The sequence below is a fragment of the Drosophila santomea genome, chromosome 3L (assembly GCF_016746245.2).
Source record: "Drosophila santomea strain STO CAGO 1482 chromosome 3L, Prin_Dsan_1.1, whole genome shotgun sequence".
Classification (NCBI taxonomy): domain Eukaryota; kingdom Metazoa; phylum Arthropoda; class Insecta; order Diptera; family Drosophilidae; genus Drosophila; species Drosophila santomea.
Genome location: NC_053018.2, coordinates 19922263 through 19931324, shown reverse-complemented (window position 1 = coordinate 19931324; position 9062 = coordinate 19922263). Strand labels below are relative to the sequence as shown.

The following is a 9062-nucleotide window of genomic DNA, read 5'->3' as shown; positions in this document are numbered from 1 at the left end:
AGAACAGAGCCACCAAGCACTGGACAGCTGGCTTTGCCCCATTAGACTAATTTAACGAGCTGTAACATAAATTCCCTGTCTCCACTCCATCGGTTGCAGCTAGAGCTCCTGCTGCGGTGGTCGATACTCAACGATACAACGATACGTGCATCGCATCGTGGGTTTTCCCACTAAAAATTTTGACTTTTTGACTTCTTTACGAGCTATCAAAATCACTTGTGGCCCAGCCTCACGCAGACCTTTAAATCTAATTTCGTTTTTCAAAAATAAATAAGGGTAACAAGATAAGACGAGGCACTAAAAGACAACAACCAATAATCAGGCAACCGGATAGGTCATATACACTCAAAAAAGTGGAAAAATCCTAAATATTCTACATTCATAATGTACTTTTATCACAATAGTTAAGGGTTAAGGGTAAGCAAACCACTACATATTAAATTTAATTATTATACGTTTATGAATTAGCGTCACAGGTTTTAGGGTGACTGTCATACGTTATTGCAAACAATTTGTCGTAAGCCTTCTGATAGAACACTGTAACTGTACTAATAATATATTTAGTTTTACCTCAAGTTATTGATGCAATTTTTTTAAGTGTTCTTCTCGCGATAAGGATCAGGCCTCTGAGTTGATTTGAGCTGGAGTTCGTTAGGCGTTTTGTCCTCGTAAATGTTCGAGGTGCTGGCTGCACAAATTAATATTGTGGATTGTGGTGTGCGGTCCTCCGAGTTCGGTCCTCGGTCGTCGGTGCTCGGTGGATATGGGACCTTGCTGGTGGAGAGAGGCACGCTGTCGGGGGCCAAACACACCGAAGGCGAAGACAAAAGGACATCATCAGGAGGCCAGAGCAGAACAATGGGCAAATTTGTCGTAAAGAAGCAGGCCCCAGAGAGAAAGTCCACGAAAGGATTTATGCAGCTGTAACCGTGTCTGGGTTAGGTCAAACTGGTGATGATGTTGGTGATGATGTTGGTGATGATGATGCTGGTCCTCTTGCCCGCTCTCATCATGATCATTTCACTGGCAATGCAACCTCAACTTTATCGTTGGCATGCGTATGCTTGACCTGTAAGTTCACTGGACACGCATGCGCCTCGAAAAGCGAAGGAATCATTTGAAAGACCTGCAAAGGAATGCTCGAAAAGCAACTGATGGTCGAGGCAGTTACCCTACACTTATTCATATATTCTCAGAACTCATTTTAATCAATTTCATTGGCTTATTTTGAAATTACGATTCAGCTAAGTTTAAGCTAATTCAAGTACATAACTGACATATTTATACCGATTTCGGCTCATCTTTGTATTAATGATATATGGAAGGGCGCAATAAAATCTTTTCACTCACTATGACACTAATAAAGTCAAGTTGTATGACCTAACTTGATCGTTGAACCCCCTTGAGGCAATATACCCCAAGACAAGTGGTCACCAAAAACAAAAAAAAAGGATTGAAACAGATACCAGAAGACCGGATCAGCCCGTACCTTAATCGCAGCACTTTAATCGACACGCAAAGTTCGTTTAAGTTAAATAAACGTTTAAACGAGAACACGGCGCGCGAAGGGAATGGCAATGGAAAAGCACAGCCAAAACCAAAGGCACCAGAATGAGAATGAGAATGAGAATAAGACTGGGAATGGGAATGGGAATGGGTCAGAAACAAGCGAACGGCATGCGCTACACGCAAAACTTGTCCGTGGACCAAGATGAGACCCCAAGGAATCAGAGGAAGGGCCTCCAGTCGGATGCAAGAAATATATACAAAGTAAAGGAGGAGGAAAAATCAGAATGCGTGCCCCGGCTGGGTGTGTACGAAATGTTTAAATTAAGGTGCATATCAAGTGCACCAGATCACTAATTACCAGCGCCAGTTTTAAGCCAACTCCGGGCCAAGAATCCCTTTCGGCCAACTCCGATCTCGTGTGAGCCAAGCGCCCCCAAAGCTCGAAGTTTGTTTTTCCATTCGATGCGTCCGTAAGTCCAGCTGAAAAGGGGGTTAAAGGTGGTGGCGGCGGAATCCAAATCAATAAAGATGAGCCTCCGATTGGCAGTGTGCCATGTGATTGCCCAACTCGGCCTCTGCGTTCTCCCCGGCTACATTAAGTGGGTTAATGTCTTGCTGGGTGGAAGAACAATGGAACTGTCCGTCATCCGATCGGATCTTGGGATAGCACTGCAATGCAGTCGGAATACGTTTAAGGAAAAGAAGATGGAGTAAGAGTTCACAGCTGAGGTCAAGTGGAAAGTGCAACACATCGCAGTTCATTAATTGCAACTCTCTTAATATACAGAATTAAAGAAGTAAATGTTGCAATATACAGTTTAGCAGTACTAGAACAATCTTTCGGTACCAGAGCCACTATTAATATAAGTTTTAGTTTTGCTTCCTCAATCCACGACTCCTTGAAAGTTAATGATCTCGGCTCTTCAGTCCAACTGGCAGCTGAAGATATAAATATGATGCGGTATGTCATAGTTTGTTTTGACTATTTGTCAGCGAGTTGCGAGTTGCGAGTCTACGAACACGCCCCTTACCCTCTAGAGAATCTCGGCGGTAATTAAGGCCGCTACCGGACGCAAAAGCGGTTGAGGCATTGACTCTGTTCAGATTGCTGACTTGCCTTTAACAAAATTTTATGCAAATCTTTGCATAATTTCTCATTAAAGACATGTTTCCACTATATAATGTGTCAATAATATCTGCGATTTTTTTCTATATTGTTTCTTCAATTCCATTGTCAGCGATCGAATGCAAATTGGGAATTTATTTTTTCAGCGCGATGCCACTTCACTCGGGCTGCAATTATTTAATTTAATAAACATGTTCTTACTGCGCGCGTATTATATATGTCTTGCATGCATTAATTTGAAAGCCTTAACCGACGGAGCATTAGCATTGCGAACGGTGATAAATAATTAAATGCGAATACCCGTAGAAAAAGGCATTTGCAGGTGCTTGTCTTGAACTATTTTTAAAGATGTGCTCAGCCCGAGTCTCACTTCAAGTCCGAGTCTTTGCCCATATCGCCACGAACTCCATTAGTATTGCATCTATCATAGATCACCAGACAAGCACACTCACACACATGGACACACAACATGGGGTCAATAAAGCATCTTGAAAGTCCCCTTTGGCGCCAGGTAACTTGATCTAGCCCGCTTGTCTGCGGACATTTTCGATTGGCGCCTGCATTTTGACAGTCAATAAAATTTTGAAATGTTATACTTTCAGGCCATTTTAATGCTGAATCGATTTTATTTCCCTCCGCTTGTCTCATTCCTCTCTTGTCTTTCTTGTCTAAATGGGTTTTTGATTGGAGAGATTTGGGCGACGAGGCAAATGAACCACTTTTTCAGTTTGACAGCCAGGTGAACCCAAAAAACGAAAGTCTTGGGCAACGATATCATATATGATATCGATATACCCTGGCATCGGGCTCAAAAATACTCAAATTAGCCGTAAGCATTGTTATTATTGAGGGCGTGTGCTTATCAACAGTCACAAAGAGAGCTGAACTTGTTCCATGAATTTTATCAAATGCTAAACAAAAGACTTAGGAAGCGAACTTGACGTGACGTCATATCTAAACGTTAAATCCAGCCTAGAAGTTCGTTAAATGAGATATATATGATATAAATATCATCTTAAATGATCTTAATTTAGAACTTTTTATTAGTTAGCTCTATTAAGCAAAAGGAATCAAATGAAGTTCGGTGCCTTAAACAGCATTTGTATAATATTAGTGCGCGAAAATGAGCGGGCATATTATTTTCATACTCAACTAATAAATTTGGACTTGCTGTTTTAATTTTATGTGAAACCCGATTAAGAGTATATTGACTCCCATGGCTTGGGTTTATTGTATTTATTTTATTTCGTGTGGCTCATTTTACTATGACTCTTTAATAAACTATAAAAATAAATTTAGAAACAATGACGACAAAACACACGTCGGAATGCGATCGTCCGCGATACAATGGCGTGCGCTGCTCATCTAACCGCCCCTCCTCCCCTTTTAGCCCATATATAGGCCCCATCATGCATATTGATGATATGCTGTTCGCCCATCTCTCCGATTCGGCCCAATGCGTTCCAATCCCACACGGATGGTTTATTGTCACTGACGCCTCATGGGCATTACTTTTGACGCAGCCAATGTCGAGCACTACGACATTTTGCATCCAAGAAAGCCGGGGATCCTGCATAGTTCTCGTGCCGCGGTCGACTGTCCCATTCATCATCGGGTGGATAAGGCAGTCAGTCAGTCAGTCAGTCAGTCAGTCAGGCCGTCCGTCGGGCCATAAACAAAGTGCGGCCCGATCGGCCAGTCAGCCGCCTAATTAAGTGATTAAAATTCTGGCCATCAACGGGGCGTATGACTTTTGTATGTGTTAATATAAAGTTTATTATTTGAAGCAGCACGTGGTCGCATTGCCAGGCAGAAGGCAGAATCGCCACTGCCGGAGATATCGAGTCGGCCCATATCGGAGGAGGTACACCATAGGCCTAATGCTCATGACCGCAGCATATAAAACATGGGGCGTAGGGGGCCTAGCATCGAATTTCTGTGCGTAACATTTGTGGCATTTTTAATTTACTACTCAACTGCCTTACAGCAATCGCGATTGCAATGGCCAGGCTGCGCAAAGCACTTAACGGCTGCTATATCGGTTTTATTATCGGCCATCGCCGATCGACTTGCAACCGAATGTTGATTGAATTTATGCCAAAGCATTTGTTTTCCGTCTTTGTTTGGTGTTGCCATTGACAGGCCACGCCCATTTGGCCCGTGGTTAATCGAATATCGAGCCAAAGACACCGCCGATCAGATAGATATACTCGTATGCTCGCATGTCCGCACAGAACTGATTTTGAAACAAGAGCGGTAGCTGAATACGTAAATAATTTATTGGCTTTGATCCTATAGGAATGTGCGGTAGCCGACAAACTTTGCTGACAGCTAGCAGATACATCCGAAAGATAGTTTTCACCGGGCATATGGTCCATAATAATGTGGTTAAGTCGCGGTATAAAACCCAGAGAAGTTAGTTGACTTTAAGGTACGAACAGTGTTAGAGTATTTTTTAAATGGGTTATTAAAACTGCATGTTTTGTAATTTAAATACATTTAGCAATGAAGTCACAACTAAAATGAAAGCAATGAAAATAACACCGTAAGTAAACCGTGTCTTTGAATTAATGAGTGCCAAGTCCAAATTGTACAGAATTTAGTTCAATTATCCGTAAGTAAATACTTCGAAAATGTATTTGCTGAGAATAATTCTGTGAATTAAATTAGGAAGTCCTGAAATACCAAAATGTACCAAAGGAATTAGGAACCACAAAAGTTTAATTTTTAATAGTTTTTATTTTTCTTTGTATAAAACTAAATGCCAATATTTAGACATACCATAACTAGGACAAAATAGAATAAAATACTTAGAGACAATAAAGATCATTCTTAGACTTAACAATTTGTATTTACAATAGCATTTGGAGGGTGGGAATGATTACTACTTCTACGGCTCTACCGCCGGCTAACTTTAAAATACAATTGCAAACAAGCTCAAAGATATATTTACAATTTTAACGTTTTCATAAAAATAATTTTTGGATCTGAGCTCAATAGGTGAGTGTGTGTGCGTGTGCGATGGTGATGGTGTATAGGCGTATGTGTGCGTGTGCAATGCAACTACCTGGTCAAGCTGTCTCTTTCCAGCAAACCTGTCTGTCCCTATCTCTTTCCACTTCCCTAAGTGTGAGCGAGCACACGAATAAATTTACATATTCCTCAAGTAACAAAAAATAAACAACGAGGCTTTTTGGGGCGACTCCTCCCACTGGTTTTTTTCGCCGTGTACTTAGACACACACGAATATTCCCCTCATGGCACTAGCCGCATTGTGGGCCACCGCGAAGCCACCGAAGTGAGTGGCCTCTGCACCACCCAACTTCTGCCGCTTGACTTCTGCATGGGTGGTGGTGGTGTTCGGTGAGTGGGCGCCGGAGTGGGAGGAACTGTTGCTGCTGGTGGTCAGGCACTCGGCCTCCAGTTGGTAGAACTTCCGGCGCGGAGCCGCCTCCACTTCGTGATCCTCGGAGCCGCTGTCGTTGAAGCTGTGCACGGAGCTCCTTGAGGTCTTCATGCTCAGATCCATTGGTCCTTCTTGGGCGGAAGCAGTGGGGGGATGCACTGGCGCAACGCTGGTGGTTTCGCCTCCAATGGAGCACACCGAAACGGGCGACAAGCTCTGCATCTTGGCCGCGAAACTCAGGGGGCTGCTGCTAGTCGTAGGAGTGGTAGGCGTGGCTCGGATGGCAATGGGGTGCAGGAGGCTTGCGGATGACTGATGGCTATGCACGGACTGAACGTCCTCCTCCAAGCAGACATCGATGGGCGACTGGCGGGCCGAGGAGGTGGGCTGCACCACTGGTGGCTGGCTGGCGGGACTGAAGCGGTTCTGCGACTCAACGGAATCCACGCTCTGGCGGTGCTTGTACATCTCCTGGCGGTAAGCGGCATCCGCAGCAGAAGCCGCTGCAGCGGCAGCACTGGCGTGGTAGCCGGGGAAGAGGAGGTGCGGGGGCAGCTGGAAGGGCGACTGGTGCGGCACACCACCCATCATGCTGAAGAAGGGCAGGGCGGCGGATGGATCGGGCAGATAGCTGGGATAGCCCAGCAGAGGCATATGTGGATGACGCGGCACCTGCTGTTGCTGCTGCTGATGATGGTGGTGCAGATGGGCGGCCATGTCTCCGAATCCGGGTGTGTGTGGCGAGCCCACCGGGGAGGAGGCCGACGGGGCACCACCCACCGATACGCCACCCGCTGTTGGAGGCGCCTTGCCCGCCGCTGCGGCGGCCTGTTCGTGCTCCTGCAGCAGGCAGTGGATCTTGAACCAGTTGGAGCGACGTCCGTAGCGGGATCCTCCCTTCGACATGCCCACGTTGTAGCACTTCCTCAAGCGGCACGCCTTGCAGGTGGTGCGGTTCTTCTTGTCGATGATGCACTTGCCCTCGTTCTTGCACTCGCTGATGGTGCTGATGTTGTTGTACGATCGGCCGAAGAAGGACTGCAATGGAGAAGGCAAGAATGTGGGTTAGTTAAATGGTAGGCAACTGATTAAAGGAAGTGCAGAAATTCATTCAAGAAACTTAGGGCAACAGTTATACACAGCGATTTCAATCGCCGATTGCCTGTTCGTTGAATATGTATTTACAAGAAGTAATTCCCTAACCCCTTGGGGCCTTCGGAATACCTTCTGCTGATTCATTTGTCAATGGATTTTTTAGGAGACACAACTTACCTTGCAGCCCTCGCAGGTGAAGGCGCCAAAATGGAAGCCCGCCGCCGGCTCACCGCACACTTTGCATGTCTGGTTCATCTGGAAGAGAGTAAGGAAATCCCGCGTTAGTAAGGGTTTAATCCACTGGTCGAGAGTTAAATGTGTAATCCACAGTGAGGCGAACGGTTCTGGACACTAACCAAGTTGAACACCATTTTGGAATGATATTTGTAGGAATTTTGTGTGATTTTCTCACGATCGCTGTGAGGATCTGCTGTATGATCTGTTCGCTTGGAATGCTGCTGAGCAACTGATGCTGAGCTCTAGGCGGCCCAGGATATATATAGGAAACTGAGGAAAACTAGACAGGATGGGCGTTTTTTATGATCACAACAGGCCAAAAAACTTAAGCTGCCGGATTATGCAACCCTATGCGTTCATTTTCATTTTTTTTCGCGCTGTCCAGTCATAAAACTTAGGTAGATTTTCTTTTTTATTCGAAGTCATTACGAGTGCTGCGAACGCAGTGTTCCCTAAAAAAATGCAGCAGCAGTCCAGCAGTCCAGACCTTGACGTTCGGCCATAAAAACTCACGCCGATTTTTCCCGAGTCAAACAAAAAATAGAAAAATAGAAAATTCGGCTTATGAAAATTGTGATTTTTTTCCCGCGGCCTCGGGCCGCAAAAAAATAGGGAGAAGGTGGAAATGTGGCCGTTAGTTTTTCGCGAGAAACAGTAAAAAATAAAAGTAGTGCACAAGGGATCGTAAAATTTGCCGACGGCCGCGACCCAAAAACAAAAACCGTGAATTGACTTTGATCTCATGTTGTCTCCCTCACTCAGAACTTACCTTTTTGTTTTTTTTTTATTTGTTGTTGGATGGGCACTAGGTTTATGACGACTTTTTAATTGCAGCGATTCGCGATCGTTGCTGCACGTTTTCTCACTTTGGCAGTTTGTGTGTGTTGTTTTTTCGGGGGTTTGCAAGCACTTTTCAATCAGTCTGTGTGATTCAGGTTTTCAGCACTTTGATTACAATTTTCAATACGATATGATGTGTGGTTTGATCGTCGAAGCAACGCGGTTGGGAACCCTCGATGTGTGTAACTGACACTTCGGCTACTAGCTGACGACTGATTTCTGGCTGAGAGGTTCGACTGGCAAGAAGCGTTTCTGTGTTTCGCCTACTGGCCGAACTCTTTGGCTTATGTACTCGCACTCACACAAAAGCAGACTTACCAGTTTTCAGCCCCAGCTCTCTGATAAATCACGGCTAAAACCACCACCTTTAAGACTCGGATCGAGTGAGAGAGCGATCGAGCACGCACACATGCGCATTGAGCTCAAACCCCCATTGAGCGAAATGTTAGCAGAATGTTAGCGCTCTGTTAGTGAATGAATAGAAAACCACTCACTCATTTCAGATCTCGCGCTCTTTCTCTCGATTTTGAGTCCCCTGTAATCGGGCTATTTGCATGGCCCTGATATTATTCGTTATTCGTTTATTTATTAAAGATACTCGCGTGCTAAGGGCGGCTGGATTTCTCACTCACTCGAACACCACACACACCACCTCAACTCAGCCGTTGACTTCATTTTTAACAGCTGCTCATTTTTTGGCATGGGCGGAGCCGTATTGGCCGCTCGAAATCGAAATGGTTGGAGGCCAATTCGCTTGGCGTTATCTTGTCAAAGTCCGCCGGTTTTTTAATACCATTATGGTCTTTGCAAATGCATATTACCGCCTAGTCTGATTTTAATAAACTGTTT

At 44.9% G+C, this 9062-nt stretch overlaps 1 protein-coding gene across 2 annotated transcripts; it reads right to left on the bottom strand.

Moving 5' to 3' along the window:
- Positions 1–5354: 5354 nt before the first annotated feature.
- LOC120449611 (zygotic gap protein knirps) lies at positions 5355–8458 on the bottom strand. 2 transcript variants are annotated; one of them, XM_039632180.2, is made up of 3 exons: positions 8143–8458; positions 7314–7391; positions 5355–7079 (listed from the first exon to the last, which is right to left on the bottom strand). In XM_039632180.2, exons 2-3 carry the CDS (start codon positions 7389–7391, stop codon positions 5868–5870), a joined length of 1290 nt encoding a protein of 429 aa, XP_039488114.1. In that variant the 5' UTR covers positions 8143–8458; the 3' UTR covers positions 5355–5867. The 2 variants fall into 2 exon arrangements, with proteins under 2 accessions (XP_039488114.1, XP_039488113.1); XM_039632179.2 differs by lacking the exon at positions 8143–8458 and adding an exon at positions 7493–7680.
- Positions 8459–9062: the final 604 nt, after the last annotated feature.